General features: G+C 42.6%; 1 protein-coding gene across 1 annotated transcript in view; it reads right to left on the reverse strand.

Moving 5' to 3' along the window:
• Positions 1 to 24803, reverse strand: part of LOC145392108 (serine/threonine-protein kinase Nek3-like) — a 68603-nt gene that overhangs the window by 24638 nt on the left and 19162 nt on the right. The window contains exons 2-4 of the mRNA XM_080266562.1: positions 15102 to 15277; positions 14050 to 14181; positions 2519 to 2666 (exon numbers count right to left, since the gene is read on the reverse strand). Coding sequence (XP_080122688.1) covers positions 2519 to 2666; positions 14050 to 14181; positions 15102 to 15277 — 456 coding nt within the window. The remainder of the gene's footprint in view (positions 1 to 2518; positions 2667 to 14049; positions 14182 to 15101; positions 15278 to 24803) is intronic.

Here is a 24803-nt window from a genome sequence, read left to right on the forward strand (position 1 = left end):
CTGGAACCGGATCCGCCCCAAAATTTAATCAGTCCTCTCTTGGCCCATGGCCTACCCTTCCACAGAACTTGACTGAAATTCATTGAGAACTTATATTGTGTGGGATAAATGATACAGGATGTGGATCCGGATCCGCCACCAAATTTAATCAGTCCATTCATGGCCTATGGCCCAGCCTCCACAAAATTTCATTGAAATTCATTGAGAACTCTTGGGGATATCGTGTGGACAAACATAGGTGAATATATAACCTCCTTCAACTTCCGTTGGTGGAGGTAACAAACAAGCGCGCGCGTGCACATGCACACGCACACGCACACGCACACGCACACGCACACGCACACGCACACGCACACGCACACGCACACGCACACGCACACACACACACACACACACACACACACACATATTGACACACACACACACACACACACACACACACACACACACACACACACACACACACAGACACACACACACACACACACACACACACACACACACACACACACACACATAAAGGTCTCCCTCCCTCAACACAACATACAGTACAAATGCCTCTTCTCGCCCATCCACGCAAAAACAAAACCTTGTCCATCACAATGAAATTAGCATCACTCCTCCCAAAGACAATTATTATCCAAACCCCCCATTTTCATATTCCACAGCCACTCAACGATACAGAGAACAACACACACAAACAACACACACCCACAACACCCCCCTCACCCAACTTCCCCTCCATTTAACATATCCGCAAACAAGGACACATTTACGTCTCCTTCGTCTATCAATCTTCGCCTTAGTTCTGACATACAGTACATAACTCCGGGAACACACACAACACACAAACCCATTCTCCTTGACACGCATGCGACCACCTCCTCCACCTCCCTCCACCCACACTTACAATCCCCCCTCCCTCCACCCCGTGCACCAGCTTATACAGTACACGGAAATAATCTAAACCGATCCTTCCGACCAAACATTCCCCTCAAACTAAACCTTCCCCTCCAATTAAACCCTCCCCTCCCCTTCAACTGAACCCTCCCCTTCCCTCCAACTAAACCCTCCCCTTCCCTCCAACTAAACCCTCCCCTTCCCTCCAACTAAACCCTCCCCTTCCCTCCAACTAAACCCTCCCCTTCCCTCCAATTGAACCCTCCCCTCCCCTCCAACTAACCCCCCCCTTTCCCACCAACTCAACCCTCCCCTCCCTTTCAACTGAACCCTCCCCTTCCCTCCAACTGAACCCTCCCTTACCCTCCAACTGAACCCTCCCCTACCCTCCAATTAACCCCCCCTTCCCACCAACTAAACCCTCCCCTCCCCTTCAACTAACCCACCCCTTCTCTCCAACTAAACCCTCCCCTCCCCTCCAACTAAACCCAAACCTTTTCCTCCAACTAAACCAAATCTTTCCCTCCAATTAAACCAAACCTTTCCATCTAAACTTCTCCCCCAGCTAGACTCCTCCCCCAACTAGACTCCTCCCCCAGCTAGACTCCTCCCCCAGCTAGACTCCTCCCCCAGCTAGACTCCTCCCCCAGCTAGACTCCTCCCCCAGCTAGACTCCTCCCCCAGCTAGACTCCTCCCCCAGCTAGACTCCTTCCCCCAGCTAGACTCCTTCCCCCAGCTAAACTCCTCCCCCAGCTAAACTCCTCCCCCAGCTAAACTCAACCCCCAGCTAAACTCAACCCCCAGCTAAACTCAACCCCCAGCTAAACTCCTCCCCCAGCTAAACTCCTCCCCTAGCTAAACTCCTCCCCTAGCTAAACTCCTCCCCCAGCTAAACTCCTCCCCCAGCTAAACTCCTCCCCCAGCTAAACTCCTAATCCAGCTAAACTGCTCCTCAAAATAAACCGCTCCCCCTCCATGTAAACCGCTCCCCCTCCATCTTAAGCGGTCCCCCTCCATCTTAAGCACTCCTCCTCCCCCTCCATCTAAAGCGCTCCCCCTCCATCTAAGCCTTCCCGTCCATCTACTGTAAATATCTCCATTCCACCTAAACCATTCCCCTCCAACTTAACTTCAACCCTCCGTCTACACCTCGACCCTCCTCCTAAACCCCAACCCTCCGTCTAAACCCCGACCCTCCTAAACCCCGACCCTCCGTCTAAACCCCGACCCTCCAACTAAACCCGACCCTACAGCTAAACCCGACCCTACAACTAAACCCGACCCTCCAACTAAACCCGACCCTCCAACTAAACCCGACCCTCCAACTAAACCCGACCCTCCAACTAAACCCGACCCTCCAACTGAACCCGACCCTACAGCTAAACCCGACGCTACAACTAAACGCCGACGCTACAACTAAACGCCGACTCTACAACTAAACCCGACCCTACAACTATACCCCGACGCAACAACTAAACTTTGACCCTCCAAATAAAGCCTCACAATTCTCTCCATCCAATAAACCTCCCCTCTACCTAAACCTCCCACTCCAACGAAGCTTCCCCTACATTTAAACATCTCCCCCCTCCCTCACCCACTCCACTTCCACGGACCCACCTCTGACATATCTCTGGGGACAGATAGTAGGGTGTGCCGACAGCGGTGGTGGCCAGGTCCTGCGTGTGGCGGAGATGGCGAGCGATGCCGAAGTCTCCAACCTTCACTAAATTATCCTTCGTCAGGAATATATTTTGGGTCTTCAGGTCTGCAACGTAGAAAAAAATCATTCAAAATCTTATTCCCACCATTGACTGTGCGAGGAGGTAAAAAAAAAAAAAAAATAGAGCTAACAAAACATAAAAAGGAAACACTGACCCACATTCCAGTCTAAAAAAGGAGTAAGGAAAGCAAAGAGGTCACAACAAAAAATAGGTACTGTATCAGCAATTATAAGGTGACGTGCTTTGCATTGTTGTGACTGCTTTACATTGGCGTGACGTGTTTTACACTGTTATCGCCCACCTTTAGCAAGGCGAGGAGATAGTGTGTGTGTGTGTGTGTGTGTGTGTGTGTGTGTGTTTTGCCAAACTATGTCGTCTTCAAATTTTGTTTATAGGTAACTTGTACCTTAGCAAGCAACATATTTTGCTTGGGATTAGCATTCGATCCCCGAATGCTTTTTTTTTCAGTGTGACGTGTTGTGCATTGTTGTGACGTGTTGTGCACTGTTATGACGTGTGCGTTAATTGGGCCATGTTCAGCGTCTTGACCGTGCTCTGTGTCTTGGCGTATTCTGCATCCTGGTGTGTTCTGCATTCTTGCGAGTTCTGTGTCTAGGCGTGTTCTGCGTCTACGTGTGTTCTGCGTCTAGGTGTGTTGTACGTCTAGGCATGCTCTATGTCTAGGCGTGTTCTATGTCTAGGCGTGTTCTGCTTTTAGGGGTGTTCTGCGTCTAGGCGTGTTTTGCGTTGTGCTATGCACCGTGTTTTGGTGTTGTATGCTGTGATGTATACTGTATTGTGCTGCGTGAAGGTACGTATCCTCTAGTGCAATGTGCTCTGTGATGGGTGCTGTAATGTACCGGCCAATGCAATATGCTTTGTGATGAGTGCTGTAATGTACTAGGCAAAACAATGTGCCATGACAGACAATTTGCTGCTTTTTGTTTCTTTCTGTGGTTTGTGTTGTTTTTTTAGTTATGTTACATGCTGGTTGATATAACTGTACATTTAACCCCAGTCACTCATACGCTGATGACTCCTACACCTTTCCGTTCGCATCTCACTGCATCAATCTGACCAGTGACTCCAACAAACAAGGAATGAGTCTATGACACACCTTATGTCTGACTTGGTTCATATCTCTGATTATGGTACAAGTATTCTTGCTTTCCTTAATGCATCAAAAACTCAGGTCTTATATCTTTCAGCCAGTGAATATCTGCCGCAGGAGTATCCTCTAATTTTTAACAATATCCAACTCAATCCCGCATCATCTTTAAATATACATAGGGCTTCATTCTATGGGGATTGATCTTGGAAAGATCATATTACCTCTCTTGCAAAATCTGCTTCCAGAGATAAGGTGTGGTAAGCCGACTCTGTGCTTTCATTACCCCTACACAGTTGTTAACTTTATACCCAGGTTTTATTCGTCTCTGAGTAGAGTACAATACTCATGTGCAGGGAGGCTCCCCACATGCAGCTCTTCTCAACAAGGTGAATTCAAAGGTATTTCGTTTCATTAACTCTCCTCCTCTTACTGGCTCAATTCAACCTCTGTCTCTTCACTGCACTGTTGCATATTATCTCTTTTCTGTATCTACTTCAATGGTCACTTCCCTTCTGAACTGTCTGCTTGCATCCCTCCACCACAAAAGTGGCCATGTAAAACCCGTCTAGCAAAAACTTTCATCCCTCTTCTGTCCAGCTCTCTAGTGCAGAGTTAACCGTTACTCCCAGTCCTTTGTGTATGCAACAGGTCAACTCTGAAACTGTCTTCCCCTGTATTACCTACTGCCTATGGCCTCCAGTCTTTCAAACACAATGTGACCAGGCATCTCGAAATTAACGGAGCTCGAATATGGCTCTGATATTTTTTTCTTTTTCTTGGAGGGAACAATCTTGCTGACTCCTGGCCTTGGGTTCCTTCTTCCTTTCATTAAAAAAATATATATATTTATCCATTGCCAGACACCCACAAACAAATGGCATCCACGTCGCCCTGTCCTCTGCCATTAGACTGCCCTCCCTCCAACTCACCCCCGGCCCTTCATATCTCTCCACTCTATCCCTGCATCTCATCCTTAGTCTCCTCCTCCTCACCCACATATACTCTTTCAGTCAGTCACTCATTCTCCACCCTCTCCACATGGTCAGACCACCTTTTTTTTTTTTTTTTTTTTTTTTTCGCACTGTCACAGCAACAAAAATTTCTTTTAGTTTGTCATTTGTCTTTCTATGCTATTCGACTAGTTCCTCTCAAATGACTCATTTAGGAGGCTGTAAATCTTGACATTTGTCCTTCTAACAGAGTCAAAGCATCTTCGTACTTTAGACTGGCGATCACAGTACTGTAAAGCAACGATATATATATATATATATATATATATATATATATATATATATATATATATATATATATATATATATATATATATATATATATATATATATATATATTTATATATATATATATATATCCATGTTCACTTCCCTTTTCCTTATCATTACTCTCACTGCACTAGCAACCCTTCTCCTCTGCTGTATTCTTTCAAGCACTTCATCCCCTAACTTCCATCCTCACTCGTCACACCATTTAACTACTTGAATGAACTCCCATTCTCCATTTCCTCAACACCCAGACTCACTGTGCACTCTGTGACTTCATTTCTCTCAAAGACTTTACTGTTATCTATATTCACTTTTAGATTTAGTTTCTTATATACACTCCCAAGCTCATTCACCAAGCCTTATAGCTCACATTCACCTTAAGGATACAGATTCACCAGCAAACAGTAGTAGGCTACAGAGTTTCCACACCCTGCCCTCGCTCATTAGACACTCCAACATTCACTGCCTTACCTAGTATCTCGTTTATAGCTCAATACGTATACAAACTAAACAACCACAGAAACATGACACATCTCTGCTTCAATCCAACACTCAGATCAAAGAACTGTCCACAGTCCACAAGCACTACATCCCTAGCGCCCCCAGACATATTCTTCACACCAATCAACAACGTCCCATCTACTCCATATGTTTCCAGTTCCCTCCACATTCTTTGACTATCCACCCTATCATATGATTTCTCCAGATCCATGAAGTCAGCACACAACTTTTTTCCCCTCCTAGAATGAAGGCTGATCTACGCAGTCTCTCTCCTTCCTAATACCACCTTGTTCTTCAATTAATTCCTCGTTATTATCATAATTATCGATAAGTATCCTATCATTTTTTCCCCTATTATATTGGAAAGACAAACAACCATGATTGCCACGCATTTCTCTCGACTTCCAATCCTCCGTGACCCTATCTTCCTCCCTGGTCAGTCTGTACACCTTCCATATCCCTTCTTTCACTAACTTTCCCCCGTATTTCAACATTTAACCATCTTCACATCAGGGGGCTACTAATACTTCCTTTCTACTGATTTCCTCCGCCAAAAATACTCTCATCTCCCAGCCATTCCCTAACGATTTGCGCTGCTTCTGTTCTCTATATTCAGCAATTCTTTAAAATGTTCTCTCCATCTGCTAACTTTTTCTCCCTTCACCAACATTTTGCCATTTTTATCTTTCACTTCTATAGTATTTCCCATAGCGCCATGTCTTACCTTTTTAACCCCCTTTCCAAAACAGTTCCTTACATTCCTTTCAAAGATATTTTCCTTCCAAACTACTCAACCACTCTTTCTCGCTAGTCTTTTCACTCCTCACTTCTTCTCTACATATAGCTCTCTCTTCCGTCTTCCGGCATCGTCGATTCCTTTACCATCCAGTATATGTTTTTTTCTGTTACAGTTTGGATTACCTCTGTACTCCACCATTCTGTTTCTTGTATTCCTTTACATCTCCTCTTCACCTTACATACTACTTCACATGCTGCGGAGATTTCCGAATACTACACATGTTTTCAAAATCCTCCATCTATCCCAAATCAGATCTATCCAATCGTTCCTTTAATTCTGTTGTGTTCTATTTTTTTTTTTTTTTCCATTCTTCTGCAATCCTTTCTTCAGTTCCTTTCAGAAACTGCTCCTCCTGTCTTTATCTTCTCTTCGCCAAACGGCTTTGTTCCTCTTTCTCGGACTGTGCTATGCGGTGATCGATCAGATAGTCCACTCCTCTAAACTCTATATGGTACACTCGTGTCCAACACAGATCTCATTTTCTCATACACACACACAAAATTATTGCCTTCCGTTCATCCAGCTTGTCCTTCCTTATTACTCGCCTTGTATACCTGTGGACTGGTTATTGCCAAGTCTTTCCCCAAACAAATGTCCACCAGACCTCTGCCATTCCCATCCACTTCAGCAGGAACACCCCACTCACCAACCACCCCGTCTACCCTGACACTAACCTCTTTTCCATTAATATCTCCAGTCAAATGCACGGTCACTCAGAAATTTTTCCAATCACGCTTCCACATCCAGCTACTTTTCATGTATATGTACTCTATCTCTTTACAATACTATACATTTGAATCAATCTTTCGCTCAAACATATCTTTCAGTCCAGTCGTTCGGTACTCAAATGGGGCAGTGCATTTTTTAACATTATAACTGGGCGACCAAAATATCCCCCAGTGTTGAAAAGCTGATGCGCAGGAAGAAAATTTTTAAGCTATTGGGCAACAAGATATTTATTCATTAAATCCTTCCTGGATGCAATGGCTCTTTATGTATGTGTGTACTGTACAGGGAGCAGAGGATAATATCTAGGGACTACGTTGAAGGTTTGCCAAGGAGTATTTTGTGGAAAGTGATATGGAATTTGTTCCTTTATTTCCCGCTGCTCGCGATGATGTGGGAAGTATGGAAAGGTTTTTTACTCTTTTTTTCAAGTTTTTCTTAGTTTCGCAGTTTACGGAAGTAACTGTACCGTGCGGAACAGGTAGTGAACAAAACGAGAGTCTAGGCTGTCTAACTCGTTTTGAACTGATTGTTAATAATTCTTAAACCTGACATGCTAAGTTGTGATTTTATTTCTTTATCATATTATATATGTTTAAAATAAATTATTACATTTTGAAAAATTATAATCTACGTATATCTAAGTGCCAAGTCTTGCATTATTCTTTGTAATTTTGATTCATTGCAATACGCTTTTCTAGTTTATCTAACCCATACATAATATTTTGTTTTATAACTGCATTTCTTTTAAGGAACAATAAATTATACATGTTAAACCTTGCACTTGTTTCTTGCATAAAGTGATTGCCTGTATAAAAAAGTAATGTGGTTTACAGCATAATATATTAAGGTCAAAGGATTGATAAATATTTTTCAATGAGGTTGGGCCTTATTGGTGCCACTGGAAGGTTCATAAACACAGCTGGGGGGGGGTGTTGTTCACACAAGAGACAGGTATGGCTACTACAACCCTCCTGGATATCCAAGGAATGTCGCCCAGTGAGATTTGCTTTAAAAAATGCACTGCAATGGGCCATATACAAAAACGATCACCCAAGCTTTTATTCCCACTTTCATTCTTATCCATACAGTCAGAGCTTCCATATCTTACAACGGTGTGGTAAGTGTGGGATTACTTTCCTCTTTTCTTTTCATTTCTCTCAAACGTTGGTTCGATCTTAGTAAATGCAGCATTTTTTCCAACATATCTTCGTCATGCGCCAAAAACAGCCCTCCACGTATTCCTATGTCCACCCTGAAATACTCTGTTTTCTTTAACAATTAAGTCAAAGTAAGCGGGAATTTTTGATGGGTAACTCGAATAAATTGGTTCCTTACCTAAATATTTGATGGGTAACCATGATAATAAGTTGATACCTTACCTAATGGACAATGACGTACTGTACAATATCAGTTACAATTAAAGCAGAGTGAGGCAGAAGAAAAGCCTATGGATACCAGTCGTAGAGAGGAGACAATGAATACATTTTTTCAACGAACTAAAAAATAAGCCGCGGCGTAATCGTGGCTTCACAAAACGGGAGGGCGAATGTGGGCCCAAATCCTAAATTAGGGGGAGGGGGAAGGAGGGGTAGGCACTGCTGCAAATTATGTATACTTTTGAGAATCAAATTTTAAATGATGATCAAAGGGGTGCGAGGCATGGATCTGACAAGTAAAAATATGAAACATATTAAAATATTAGGTAACAGAAATGTTTTATCAACAGTCAAATCCTTCGTCCTGAATGCTTCATATATAAGGTTCTAGCATGAGTTGATTCGTCGTCCTTTCTCGTGATTTACGGTAGGAACTTACTGAAACTCACCAAAATCTAGTCTAGCCGAAAGTAACCTAGCCAAGACCTATGCAAGTCATTTTGACCAAAAAACAGACCTCCTTCAATAAGTGATGTCAATTGGCAGTGGATTCCTGAGCGGGTTTAGGAATTTACCGCAATGCACGAGTAGAATCAGCCCATCACCTAAACCTGTTTACAAAATTAATCGAATGAACTGAATTAAAAAAAAAAAAGAAAGTAAAATTGTAGTTATGCTATTTCCCAGCTAAAGTACAACGTAAAATTACCACATCCCCCCCCCCCTCACGCACAAAAAAAAAAAAAAAAAATGGAGAGAGCGAAAAGATAGTGAGAAATAATAATAATAATAATAATAATAATAATAATAATAATAATATATCCCCCATCTAACATTTACCTGGATTCCAGCAAAACTTTCAAACATTTGAAAAATCATGTATCCGTCAGCTCTGAGTGCTATGATTTCTCCCGACTAAACAAAACCATCTGACTCGTTCGTTCGTTCGTTCCGTCGTTCTTTCGTTTATAAACGCTGCAATGGCGGCTCCGTACGCTGCTCTTTCCCGTTTGTTTGGACACCCCTGGGTGTGGCTGACCCTGTCATGTAGGCTATACTCAGAACAGTTTCAATACCTCCTGAACCAAAGAAGATACCCTGAATCCGAAAACTCTTGAGAATCAGCCAAAAGTAAGGTGACCAGACTCCCGCTTTTTGGACGTCTGTCCCGCTTGTTTAATTGTGAATAGAATGTCCCGCTTTTTGAGCAAATTATCTTAAACGTCCCCCTTTTAGAAAATTACTGTTGCATTAGATATAACATGACCTCTTTTTATATAATTGGGATGAATTAAAAAAATTATGCATAATCCTGGCCAAATGAAACACCGAATTATTAATATAAATTCTGTAATGCTCACTAGCTGGTAGCTTTGGTCGGCCCATTCACAGTACCGTACGGTATGTTTGGAGTTCGGTCACGTTAGTGTTTGATTGGTAGCCTCAGGGTATGGTATAGCGCAGCAGCGGCTGCTGTCATTCACAGTCAGTATATATATATATATATATATATATATATATATATATATATATATATATATATATACACACACACACACACACACACACGCCTGCGCGACAGTGTCCCTCTTTTAGCTTCAGTAAATCTGGTCACCTTGGCCAAAAGGGCTCTGGCAAATAAAATAAAAAAAGAATAGGGAGGTGAGTTGGAGAAGGGGTGAAATGGTAAAGTTTCGGTTCGTTGTCGTTTCGTTTATAAAGGCTCCAAAATGTCTGCTTGCATCATCCTTGGCCACCTAACCGCAGCTCTCCACACTGTAAGGATATCTGGCAAGCTCCCTTTTTAGTCCTGTATCTTTGAGGTTACATATAACCTCGTTCCAAATCTTGGTATGCCTCTTGCAACGCGCATACCTCTCATCCTCCACACCCAACTGCCATTTTCCATCCTCTCCACTTGCCCAACCATCTCAATCTACCCCTTCTCATCATAACAGCGCATTCAAGTCACATCCTTTAGAATCTTCATCCGCAAATCCTGATCCCCTAGGCCTGTATTTCGAGGACGCAGTACATATCTTAACCTCATTTTGAACCTATGCATAGGCTACAAGATCTGTTCAGAAAGCATCCGACCTCATTTTTTTTTTCTCACCAACCAGTTGGAGGATCGGTCGGGGTTTTGTATGGAGCAGTGAAGGACCCCCGTGAGCATGAGTGATTAATGCCAGCCGCCACGAGCGACTCAGTGGCTGTCAGCGTTTGTTCATGGTCGTATACCTCATGTCTGAAAGGTTCCCACGCTTGTCATGATGACAGAAAAAGCCAAACAATGTTACTACATCTAATATGTCAAAAACTAGGTGATACCTAAGTTGAAACTATCAGGAGGCTCCATCAAGTTACTGTGAATAAAGCCATAGGGGTAAAGCAAATAAAAGAGTCGTACAGTTGCTTAAAAAAATGACCGAATGTCAGTTGAGAGCGATCCACGGCCTAGATACCATCAACAAAGAGGATTGTTGAAAATGTATAGTTTGCAATCTGATCATGGGAAATCGTCGACTGACTGTCAAAGAGAGCGCTAATGACATTGGAGTCAGTGGTGGATCGGCACATGAAATTTTAATGGATGATTTGGGCATACGAAGAGTTGCCACCAAGTTCGTGGCAAAGCTCCTTTTACATGAACAATAAGCTCTGTGGATGAACGATGCTCAAAACGATGTTGGAGTTTGTAAATCGCGATCCAGACTTTCTGAAGGCTATCACTGGAGATGAGGCTGGGTGTATGGGTACGAACCAGAAACCAAAGCACAGTCCTCATAGTGGAAGCATGCAGGGTCGCCTCGCCCAAAACAAAAGCACGAAAGATCAGCAGCAAGTTTTTTTCGACTACCGTGGTGATGTGCTTCACGAATACGCACCAGAAGGTTAGACTGTCAACAGATATTAGCTTACTACCTCGATGTTATCTGTTGTTTTCATGACGCAGTTCGACGGAAGAAACTAGACCTCTGGAAAGCGGCAAGTTGGAAGCTGCATCATGACAACGCCCTTGCCCATTCTTCTCATCTGGTTCAGGAATTTTTGGCCAAGCACAACATCCCGTAGGTCCGGCAGGCTCCCTAGTCACCAGACTTGGCTCTGAGTGATTTTTGGTTATTCCCCAAGCTCAAAACTCCACCGAAGGGTTCACAATTAGAGACGAGAGAAGAGATCATGGCGAATGCGATGAAGCACCTGCAGGAGATAATGAAAACTGACGATGAAAAATGTTTCAGGCAATGGAGAGAACGCTGGGCTACGTGTGTCAAGTCAGAGGAGACCTACTTTGAGGGGGATTAGTGTCTTATCTCAACAGATTAGCTGTGTATTTATTTAGAGCCTAAGGATGGATATTTTATGAACAGAACTCGTATCCTCTTTCACTGTCCAAGTCTCACTACTGCACGGCATTAAGCTTCTCACTCACGCTGCATACAATGATCCTTTAGCAAGGAAGGAGTGCCTCTCAAAGTCAGGAGGGGCAACAACTCTCAGAAATTTTTTCAACCACTCCTTATCCTTGCTACCAGCTTCACCTCCAGTACACAGGCCCACAAACAACAAAACTCCTCTATAAACTCAAAATACTCTCAAGCAAGATTAATCCTTTCCTGCATCTCTGCGTCTATATACTGTACTCACCTTTACATGCCGTACACAAAATCAACATTATATTGCAGCCAACTTCAGTTGCTGTACCACTACATCTCTTGTCCACATTATTATCATAAATTGCACAAAACTGGGATACTTACCGGTACCTTACCCTCGTGGCAAACTGTGCACGGCCACGCTCCAGTTTTGACAATACCGCCACCTACTCTAGCGATCATCACTTTTGTTTTAACCACGTTCACTGTCAAACTCATGTACTCCATTTTGTCTCTCACCTCTAAATCTTTCTTCTGCTTCCCTCTCATTCTCCACTAAAACTGAAGTCCTAGGTGCATCAGTAGCTCATAAAGGGCTAATATCATTTTTGTAGCCTTTGATCGCTGGGATTTCTTTCGGTTAAATAGAATATTCATGGTGTTGCCTGAACATAATATTAGGTGCACCAACTCGAGAGAAAGGGTTGAAATGGACCCGCTGTATAGCCGGAAAGAATCAAGATGTTCAGTGAGCAGAACACCATAACTTTACTGTACACAAATTTCTTATGAGATCTCCTCCAGAGAAGAAACTACACCACCATTTGAGCAAGCCATAGGTACAATAGGTAGAAACATTGTCACCGCGATCTGGAGCTTCCGTTTCGCCAGTTCTTCACCTGCTGGCATCCTTTTTTTTTTTTTTTTGCTGCTATTTCTTGTTTTGTGTCTGTGAGGTGTGAAGGACAAAAATAAATAGTGAGAACATTAGAAAATAACTATTTGAGAGGATCGTGTGGAGTTACATGGAGAGAAGACAGACAAATGAGGAAGTGAAAGGAACATTGTGTCAATGTGGATGTGCCAAAACGTTTGAAGAAATTCTACATTTAAAATGATCTGTCCATGCGGACAGGCTGACTAGTGAGTAAGGTGGGGGAGCGGGGGAGAGGAGAGATCGAGGATGAGATGGAGAGATGAGTTTGAGTAAAACGAGTGGGATTTGAGTCGGAAGAAGGGCAGCCTAATGGCAGAGGACAAGGTGACATGGAGGCAATTTGTTTGTGGCAACCCCATACGATATTACGGGAGCTGGCTGTAGATAGATAGGATACCAATGAGTGAACGAACGAACAGAATGACGAATGAATGGATGAACAGTAACGAATGAAAGGATGAACAGAAAACTCACCCACGCAAGACCAACGAACTGGCTTTCGGGAAACATTTTAGCATATCACTTACGCTGCCTCATACGTACTAATAGTAATTTGACGGATCTATATTATAAAAAAAACTAGAAATCACTGAGAATGCATACCTCCACCAATGCCATTGCCATTAACCGGATCCGGATCCGTGGATACAGGATCCGGAACCATATCCGCCCCCAAATATAACAGATACTTCTTTGGTTCAAGTTTCACCTTTCCACACAATTTCATTGAAATTCATTGAGAACTTTTGGAGATATTGTGCTGGATATTCCGGATCTGGATCCAGATCCACCCCTAAAATAATTTCTTCCTTGGCCGATGGCCCACTCTTTCACAAAATTTAATCAAAATCCGTTCATAACTCTAAGTAAAGTTGTCAACAGACAGACAAACAAACAAACCAATGCCGTCAAAAACATAACCTCCTTGGCAACATAGAAAAAAAGACAACTAAGAAAAGTTATTGAAGTTAAGCACATCACTGCATGGGGTGTTTCGTAAAAAAATTGTCTGGTGGGGGCAAGAAGACACATAGCATATTTCTGATACGGCTACTGGAGACTGTTCAGAGGGAGAAAAGGGGGTTTTGATTGATAGCTATTGACTACACGATGGATCTGAACACATTACTTGCCGAGTCCCAGTTTTCCCCCAAAATCTGGCCAGCAACCGTCTGTTATAATTAGGTCTAGTTGTACAGCCGGGTGAATATGGACAATGGAGAATATGAGGAGTTTTCTAAGCTGATTAAAACCATATGTCGGTAACAAGAATAACAATGTCATGGTACCAATGTAAACAATGTGAAAAGTTACCTCGATGTAGAATGTTGTTGGCGTGTAGGTACTGTACAGCGAACACCACCTGCACAAACCAGTCCAGCACTAGATCCTCCTCCAATAGTCGACCCGATGCCTTAGCTTCTTGTATACGCTGGTTGAGGTCGCCTGCAGGAGTGTGGGAGAGGTATTAGTTATCTCGCGATCTCAGATCTTCTCTATACTTTTTTTCCCTCGCTGCTTCAATTTTACATCTTTCAATATTGTCTCTAACAAGTCATACTGATGACTACCGTATATAACGGTATTCCACTGTTGTGGCTGTCAGAATGTTTTATAGCTATCAAGCAGTAGATATCGCTAGTTACAACAGTTTGCACAAGCCAAGCAGTTCCATACTTACATTTTCGACAAGGTATTGAACAACATTGACTAACTCTACTCTGGGCAAAACATCAGGTATTCACAATTGATAACAGCACACCATCTCACACGAGTTACACCAATGGTCTGATCCGAACGTATATCGCTTATCTCTGTGCCGCAGGTCTGTTCAGTTAGGAAGGGATTTTATTCTTGGAGGGCAATAGCAACGCACCAGAAACTGTCCTTCCCTAAGGGAAACTAATTCACTTAGCCGGAACACCCCTTCTCTTCCCGAGCGGTAAACAAAATACATTCAGCTTACTGTGCTCTTATTGCACAGAAACCTATCACAGCACAAAATACTTCGTGCACTCATGGCAAAGATAATCCTTCAATATAACCTCAACAAAACATCGCTAGAGGTGCTTGGCCTAAGTGACCGGTTTCCTGCAGCAAACTAGATATATCCAACTGAGCCTGTGTCACAACAACACACAAAATACAACACATTACACACAACCACTACCACCAACCAATCACCCGATCTCCATTATCCTCAACAATATTCACCGCACCTAAAAACAAACAACAAACAACACGCTTCCCTACCCCTCCTCCTCCGGTCCACTACCATCGTCACTGGCATTCACCACATTCACCACTGCCAATACACTTGTCTCCATCTTCCATCTAATCACCAAAATTAATGCCAACACTCTCACCTCCGTCAGCATACTCCATTACAAGGCAGAGTGTTGGTGGGGAGGACAGCAGGTAACTCTCCTTGTACCTCACTATGCTCGTATGCTTACATCTTTCCAGGATCCTCGCCTCCTCCCATGCCATATCCAGGTCCTCTCCACTTAGTGCTTCCACTAGCACCTCCTTTACCACATATCTAGAAATATGTGGGTTTTGTTAGCAGGGGTGAGGTAGGTGTTTGTGGGGTGCTTAAGAGAAAGATGATTGTTCCTTCATGTGTGCGTTTGTTTGCTATTATTGTTGGCATGATGCCTACATCACACGCGGTAAGACATACGCATGCATCACTTTGCCTCTTGAGTACGACCTTCCGTTTTGTTTTATTTTTAACCATATTTTATTCAGTAAATAATTATAAATAATGGTGAAATCAGGTGTGTCATGTTTTTTTAAACAATAACCTTTACTGTTAAGGGACGGGTTTACTATTCAGTAAACAAACAAAAAAATGACAATGGAAAAAATGTTTATGAAATATATTTGCTTCATAAGCGTCACCACATGGAATGGGTCTCATAATAAAAAAACTTGGTTCCTTTCTTCTTGCAGAATACAACGCTGTAGGGTTATTTGCAATTATACAGGCTTCAAGTCATCAGCAATAAATAAGAATGGGAAGGAAAGGGTAGTGTGAAATGAGTAAATGTAAGAAAAGTCACGAGTGCAGGTCATAACACAAGTAGCTAAAGCCATAAAAATGAGTCATCAAATTTGTATACGAATAAGAGTATCACGGTGTTATGAAAAACATGGACATCAATAACAACAGATAGCGTACAATGAAAAGTACATAATGGGTTAGCCGGCTATGCATAAGAATGGCTACTATGAAAATAATAAATATGAAATACCGTAAAAATTAGTCCTTAAGAATATAAAATTTAGTATAAATAAAAAAATAAAAAAAAGAATGAGGTATCATGGAAAAGAATGAATGAAAAAGTACTCAACAAAAGAACGAGTGAAAATGAAAAAATGAGAACGTTCCAAGGTACAACGAAAGACTAACTCGTGGCGCGGTTTTGCCGGAAAGATTATGTGCAATTCGTGACACATTATGAAAGCTCTACCACAGCTACAAACTCTTGGTTGACTAGCCTGACTTAAGGCTTTATATCAGCTGCTGATGAGATAACTGCTCAGGCGAACCCAGGAAATACCGAATCCTTAACATCGATTCGCGGTAGTTACTGCGTCAGAGCTTCATATGAGACGCGAAATGCTAAGAGTATTGGGCCAGGCGACGATTTCCTGGTCATTTCATTTTGTTCCTTACCACAAAACATCTAGCATACTATATACGTAGGTGTGGAAAGGGCAAGCAATATAGTCCCAGCTACTGAGGAGATTAGACGTAGTATAATTACCCTTTATTTAATGGGAGAGAACCCTTAACAAATAACCGATCGGTGCAAGTTGAGCTGTAGAAAGGTGAATTAAGCGATTCCGTAATTGTAGGAGGAAAGCACATAGGCGAACAGTCATCGTTCGGGTGACCTTCGTGTCACTACACCACTACAGGACCAGGAAATAATGACAACGACGGAATTAGCGCCTGAAAACAGTGATTATGCCGCAGAAGACGAATTGCACTAAGAATTTTGCATACGGACTTCGGTCTATTGGGTTATTTGTTCGAACCCCAGCATGTGAAAATCAGTTCTACATTCAATGAAATATAATGATAATCAACAGCTCAGTATCAACTTATGCTAATTTATGAGTTAATAAAGTTTGAGGCCCGACTTTCGGACACTTGTTTAGGTAACTGAATTGCAGCGTTGCTGTCAAGGTAGTTAAATAAAACAGAATCAAATAGAAAAAAAAATATATATATATACAGTATATCATATACAGTATATGGTCTGTATATATATATATATAGGTTTTACGCCAGGAATCCCCGAAGGGCTAAGGCGTTGCCCATGGATGGAGGACTTTCATGGACCGTGTAGCGTTTTATGACCGGATGTCCTTCATGATGTCTACCAATGACCCTTGGGTGGATTCGATCCTTCGGTCAGAGCGGAGCGCTCTAACCCACTGAGCCACGGCTGTATATATATATATATATATATATATATATATATATATATATATATATATATATATATATATATATATATATATATATATATATATATATGTATATGAAGGGGAAAGGATACTAGAGTTTCGGGAGGTAACATGAATGTGTGCAACAAGCATTTTAGGGAAAGAGTCATGTGTGTTGATTACATACGAGTTTGCGGAAACAGAAGCCAGACAGACTTATTCCTGTGCAGGAGGGCTGACAGGAAGTTGGTGAGGGATTTTAAACTTATAGGAAGTGAAGAGTGTTTGCAGCAATACTTATTACTGACTCTCACTTAAAGGCGACCTTCGATGGCCTCCGCTCATTGTCAAGCAACAAACATACAGTAATCGGATCATTATACTATAGAGTATACTATACCATGATACTATACAATTTTGGGAGAACAGGGATGAAGGAAAAAGTTAGAGAATGGTAATCGATGAAATGCGTCACTTTTCTCTCTTGCGTCATGCTGGTAATATCAATGTGGGATCAAAGACTAATCCATCCCATCCTCTTTAAACAAAATGCCAGAAATGACTCATAACTCGGGAACCGGTGACCGGTCTGGCCTGGAGATTGTTTTATTCTTCAAGTTTGATGATTACCTTTCTCTATCAAATATATGCACTACATGCACCATTTTGGCTGTGTTAGGGTTTAGGGTAATAAATCAACAAACATACAGAAATCGGATCATTATAATAAAGTTAGATGTGACAGGCTGCTTAACCCTCCTCAGCTAATGTGGGGTCTGTGGGACCCCACGCTATTTTTCTTAGTGTTTTTCATATATTACTATAAGGTCTTGGGATCTGGTTTTCCCTCTACCTTCCTGACTGGTAGACTAGTTTAGGGAGGTGATGGGGTCAGTTCTGGATCTGGCTCCGTTTTCGCGATAAAGGGCCTTTGGGGTCCAGTGGACCCCACTTTACCTAACCTGTGATTATTTTCCCATATATATATCTTCCATACAATTTTTTTTTTCTTATGACGTGCTTCTCTTACTGCTTACAGAAACATTGGCCATTACTGTACAGCATGCAATGATAGAACACTGGTGGAACATATCAGTGTTGGTATGGCAGCCACTAATTTCAGATGGTATAAAATTTGTCAATGTTTTTTTCATTTAATTTTCCATAAAATATTTCGTCACTTATATTTCCATACATTTTGCACTAAATTGAAGGAAAAGGCCTACAGAAGCTGTGTAAAAGCGATTGTTACAATAAAGTTGTTGTAAGTATTTTTGACGATTTTTTAAAGATTGGGGTCTGACAGACCCCACATTACCTAAGTAAGGATAAAATTATAGGTTTATCTGAAAAGGGTTAAGGAGCAGGTGATGACGAATAGGATCTATGCACCAATGAGCAAAATATGGGAGTTGAAGGGATGTCTTCTACAGCCAGGTAAGTAGAGTGGTGGCTGAACAGGGAGCTGTTGACAGAAGTGTTAATGAACAGTACAGACCTCTGAAGAACAATCTCCTGAGAGTTACTGATTCAATGTGTGGATGGACAAGGGGTACCTGAAGACAAAGTAACATGTTGGTGGGGTGAGAGTAGAGAAGCTTTAGTTAACCCCTAAAGACCTATGGCTGTCGAACGACAGTTATGGAAAATGTCGCATAAAGTCCTATGGCTGTCGATGGTACAGAGGCTACCAAAAACAGGCGGACCACCTCTTTTATGACGTATATGGGACATGGCTAATGGGAACTAAGAGATCAGGTGGTGGGAAGCATGATCCGGCCCCCTCCCCGGGTGTGGGGACCCTCCATCCCCAGGCCATCTCTCCACCTCCCTTTGCCTCATTGGATCCTGTCTTCTGTGTCCTCTCCCATCCAAACTGCCCCCCATACCCCCTCTAGATCATATTGGGTGTGTGTGGCAGACATATTCCCTCCCTTTCCCCACTGCCTGATGCCCCACTACACTCCCTGCACCTCCCTATTCCCATTTATTTCTCAGGGAAGTTCTATTCTCGGTTATAGTAAGGAGTGCCTTTTTTTTTAGTTTTTGGCAGTACATTGTGCAGTAACCATTAGACATAAGGAAGTGAAATGTTCATTTTCTGGTGTATAAAATCAAGATCAATATTTACTTTGGTGCAATTTTTTTTTTTTTTTTTGTCTCTGTACACGAAGGGAAACAGTTTTATTTTTGACGTTCTTTGATGGTCTATATTGCGGTAACCGTAAGTCATTATGAGAGTGAAACATACATTTTCAGGTGTATAAATTCAAGCTTTTGAAACCTGTAAGGAAAAATTTTTCCTTGGTAAAAATTAAAAAATCGGACCTTTTTTGTAAATCTGGGGATAGGAGGGCTGGGAGATCTGAGGTCTTCAGGAGTTATGGAAAAAAAAAAAAAAAGGCTTTTCCGGGAATGGAAAAAGGGTGGTCACAGAGAAATACTTGGCTGCCTAGCACAGGGCTAGAAAAGAGGCATACAGAGCAAAATCCGCGTCTGACTTTAGCTGGATAACCTAAATAATGCGAAAGGAAAATATGATATTTAAGGTGGAAAACCGGATGAAGAGGAAAACAGGGATATCAGAGGTGAGTAGTGTATGAAGAATGGTAAAGGAAAGGTAGTGGTGAACAGTGAAGATATTAAAGATGCCTGGAGAGAGCATTGTAACCTGTTGCTAAAGGAGGGGTCTGACTGGAACAGGGAAAGTCTGGAGCCAGCAGATACAGGGTTTGGTCTTTGGCCTTTGATTGCTGCTGCTAATGTGAGCAGGGCAATAGGCAGGATGCAGATGGGGAAGGCGGCAGGTGCAGGATGCTAGAATGCTAAAGACCTTAGGAGCTATAGAAACGGGGTTGGTTACTGATTTGACAAAAACGATTATATATGAGTGTGTTGTCCCAGATGACTGGCTGGAGAGTGTGATTGCAAATGTGTACAAAGGGAAGGGTGATGCCATGGAATGAGGAAATTATAGAGGCATAAAATTTTTGGGCCAGATAATGAAAGTAGTGGAGAGAATTCTAGAAGGTATGATTAGAGAAAGAGTAAATACTGATGAGATGCAGTTTGGGTTTATGCCAGGCAAAGGGACCACTGATGCCATATTCATTGTTCAACTGGTTCTGGAAAAACGTATAGGAAAAAAAAAAAAAAACGAGATATCCGTACTTTTATGTTTTTTTGGAGGAGGTCTTTGACAGAGTCCCTAGGGAGGTGATGAAGTGGGCAATGAGAAAGCTTGGGATCAAGGAATGGCTGGTAAGAGTGGTTGTGACTATGCATGTGGGTGTTCACACCCAAGTGACAGTGAATGGAGATTTGAGTGATGAGTGTTCAGTGAATGTTGGTGTGAATCAGGTTCAGTCTTGAGCCCCTTGTTGTTTATCATGGTGCTTGAGGCCCTCTTGTGTGACCTCAAAAATGGACTATCGTGGGAGATTTTTGCATGCCGATGATTTGGTGCTGATTGCAGAGAATGGAAGTGAGGCAAAGGAAAGATTTAGGCGGTGGAGAGATGGTATAGAGCACAAGGGTTTGAGGCTTAATGTAGAGAAGACAGGAAGCGGAGCCAAGCACAGCAAACTCGTCCCCGGCAGTCATTTTAAGTGGTGACGTATAAACTCAACAGAATATCTAGCCAAAGATGTCACGTATCATAATTTAAGTAAATCGGGTGAAAACTGACGATTTTATGCCCATTTGAAATTTTAGGCCCGACCCACTCAACAGACCCTCTTATGGCTAACTGGGGGTAACCCCCATGATGTAATAAGGAACGTTATAGAATGCAGATTTGAAAGATGCACCATTAGGTTTTGGTTTAATGTCGATATGACGAATCTGAAAGGAGATTTGACGTAAAACTATTTTTACCCTTGCCCGTTTTTTTGCATGTCTTAGCCCTACAGCTTAGGACTTTGTCCAGTTTGGCCCAGTATTTAATCAAGTGATCAGTAGGCCATAGCCCATCATCCCTGTAATTCTAGTCAAAATCGCACCAGTAGTTTTCGCGTAATGTTAACAGTGAGACAAACGGACAAACAGATGAACCGATTGAAAAGAATACACGTCTCCGAGTCCCTCCGGGGAGGGAACGGGTAACGAAGGTGATGGTATCTAGGGCTGGTGGCTGTACTGTCAAAGAAGATGGAGAGAGGCCATGTGTGGTTTGCCACAAGGGCATGGAAAGTAATTCCATTGCGTACCGTGTTTGTGATAAGTGGATGCATAACAGATGTAGTGTTATTAGTGATAGACTGCAAGATAATGTTGATTCCATCTGTGTGGTGATTCTGGGAGAACATGTGGAAATGTCAGGCATGAAAGATTTGAGCTTGCTGGAGAGTCTCTAGAGTGTGTGGAAGAGTTTTGTTACTAGAGATACATGTTATGTGAAGGAGGTGGGGCTGGAGCTAGCTCTGTGACTAGAGTGAGGAGTGGTTAGAGGAAGTTCAGGGAGCTGTTGCCTCTCCTGACATTGAGTGGGCTCTCCCCCCGTGCTAAGGGATCCCTGTATGCAGCATTTGTTAAGAGTGTAATGGTGTGTGGTAGTGAGATCTGGGCAGTAAAGGAAGAGGATATTCACAGGCTCAAATGTACAGAAATGTCACTGATTAGGTTTATGTGCAGTGTGCCCTTGAATGTGAGGCCTGGGGGTGAGGGGTGGGGGCTACACTTACAATGGAAAAGTTAAGAGGAATGATGGGACTTTAGTGTACTGGTATTGTGATGAGGAGAGGTAGACTGAGTTGGTTTGGACATGTGGAGAGGACGAGGGATGACAGTTGGGTGCAGAAAGTGAAAAGTGTTAACGTTGGGGGTAGCACTGCGAGAGGCCGACAAAAAAAAAAAAAAAAAAAAAAAAAAAAAAAAAAAAACGAGGTCATCGGGAGTGACCTCAGGGATAAAGGACTGAACAGGGGAGGCTGCCAGAGATCAAACAGCATGGACAGCCGCCATTAGGAGACCAAGGCTGACGCATGCAAGGATATTGAAACCTTTATAAACGAAACGAAATGATATATTGTATATACAACGCATAAATATATCACGTAATACATATATGTTATTTATAATACATATGTAAGTCGTAGCCAACAGACAACATAAAAACTGGTTTAGCTTAAGTATAAAACCAAAAAATACCCTCGCATCCACTGGCTCGTCACCTGGAGCAAAAGGTAACACAGTTCGTTGCTGCCAACCATCTGTATCACACAACGCAAAGCCAACCAAAACTTAAGCCTTTGAGCAGATATTTTGACCAGATTTAAAACTCTACTTTTGTCTCGTTGTACACTCGCAATACGTCCTCGAAAACTAATTATACAATTTAGTAAAAAATTTGAGCTGTGTTCTAGACTGGAAAGAAAAAAAAAATGTTATGTCTATTAACTACACGAGGGGCAAGGCAGAAATTATCTGCGCTAAATCCCAATCTTCTTCTAAAATACGGCTTGCAAAAGTCGATTTTGCGTCCGGTTCCCCAAATGTACAGGTGTAAAAATAATGACAAAAGGGAAACAAACTTTGTCTAAGGTTCTAACCAGCCCCAGAATAGAATCGCGGTTCTTCTATATGCACCTGAAAGTGCTAACCACTGCACCACCGGATACCACACCCTGTTCTCGAGTGTAATTGTTGCTGCTGCTGCTGCTGCTGCTGCTGCTGCTGCTGCTGCTGCTGCTGAAACCCCTGATTCCTCTTATTGCGAGTCAGGCTGACTACAGGTTGAAGCTTCCATTTTCAGTGCACCATCCTCCTTGCAGAAGATAGGGAAGGAGCTGAGGAATGATTCTATACCCGGGCAGAAGAGTCATCCGGGTAAAAGTGCCACCAAGGGAAGTCGTCCCTCACGAGCACCCTGCTCGAGCGTATAAGGGTGGTGGACAAATGACTTCTCATCCAGGAGACTAGGGAGTTCAACTGTGAATCATTTCTCTCGATGTTATGTAGTTAATGCTACTAACATGTCGTTAGGTCTTTAACAGTTTACTGATATGAAGCAGAACCAAATGAACACATTGAGGCAATATTTCAGCATTAAGTGAGTAATGGAAGTTGCTAATCAGTAAAGTGTACACCTGCAGTATATCCTGTGCACTGGACTGATAACATTTAGTTAATCCTCTGATTGCCATGGTCCCCTACGGTAAAAATATATATAAATAAATAAATGCCGTTGTTGATCATAATTCACTTCAACCGAAAATATGTTTACCGTTAATTCTACCCATGTTTTGTTTTCCCTGGAAATTCTAAGAGGCATAACACTGATTCACGCTGCTGTCATATGGCTATAGCAACACCGAATTATGTAGACGAGTCGGCTGATAATGTGTGGGACATTTACGAGTAAATGTTCTTGTTCCTTGCTTTTGCCCTATTTTCACCAAGGAAGAGTGAATACGTCATAACATGGCTGGTCAATGCTTACTGCGTACTATTTGACTCTTTTGTAGTGTATTATGACGAAATAAGTATTACAACTTAAGAAAGAAACGGACACGTCCAAGTTGTTTGGTGGAACTGAACTGAGTCATGGATTTCAGATGGCAGGTATCAACGACCATACGGTGCCAATTCAAGACAAAGATATACGAGACTGACTAGCATTGGAACAGCAAAAAGGAAAGACAAAGAAGTGGCCTCGGCGTTGCGTTGAAGTGGTTTCGGCGTTGCGTTGAAGTGGTCTCGGCGTTGCGTTGAAGTAGTCTTGACGTTGCGTTGAAGTGGTCTCGGCGTTGCATCGAAGCCGTCTTGACGTTACGTCGAGGTGGTCTCGGCATTGCGTTGAAGTGGTCTCGGCGTTGCACTGAAGTGGTCTCGGCGTTGCATTGAAATGGTCTCGGCATTGCGTTGAAGTGGTCTCGGCGTTGTGCTGAACTGGCCTCGGCGTTGAAGTGGTCTTTACGTTTAAGTAATCTTGGCGATGAAGTGATCTTGGCGATGAAGTGGCTTGGCGATGAAGTGGCTTGGCGTGAAAGTGGCTTGGCGTGAAAGTGGCTTGGCGTGAAAGTGGCTTGGCGTGAAAGTGGCTTGGCGTGAAAGTGGCTTGGCGTGAAAGTGGCTTGGCGTGAAAGTGGCTTGGCGTTGAAGTGGCTTGGCGTTGAAGTGGCTTGGCGTTAAAGTGGTTCAGCGTTAAAGTGGTTTTTAGCAATAAAATGGTTCAACATTAAAGTTGTTCAGCATGAAAGTGGTTCAGCATGAAAGTGGTTCAGCATTAATGTGACATCATTAAAGTGGTTCGGCGTTAAAGTGGCTCTACGTTGCAGTGATTTGGTGACGTGGCTGAGTGGTTAGCTAGATGATAAGTCTGAAGGTGAGGGAAGGTAGGGACGACGTCAGTGAAGGGCCTTAGACCATTTATGCTAGCAAACTAAAAGTCCATCCTGATAGGGGCAGAGGGAAAGTAAAAGCCGGAAGAAAGACAGAAATATCAAGAATACAGGTAGGATAGAAGAGAAGAGGACAGCAAGGAGAGATTGGAAAAAAGGGACCCCTTTCAGTCACCTCTTACGACAAGCAGGGATCCTGGCAAGTATTCTCTCAGCTCCCCCCTTTCTCCAGGTGGCAGTTGTTTAGTGGGAAACATCAGTATATTT

This window comes from Coenobita brevimanus, chromosome 21, assembly GCF_032717465.1.
Source record: "Coenobita brevimanus isolate Jiangsu-jjx chromosome 21, ASM3271746v2, whole genome shotgun sequence".
Classification (NCBI taxonomy): Eukaryota; Metazoa; Arthropoda; class Malacostraca; order Decapoda; family Coenobitidae; genus Coenobita; species Coenobita brevimanus.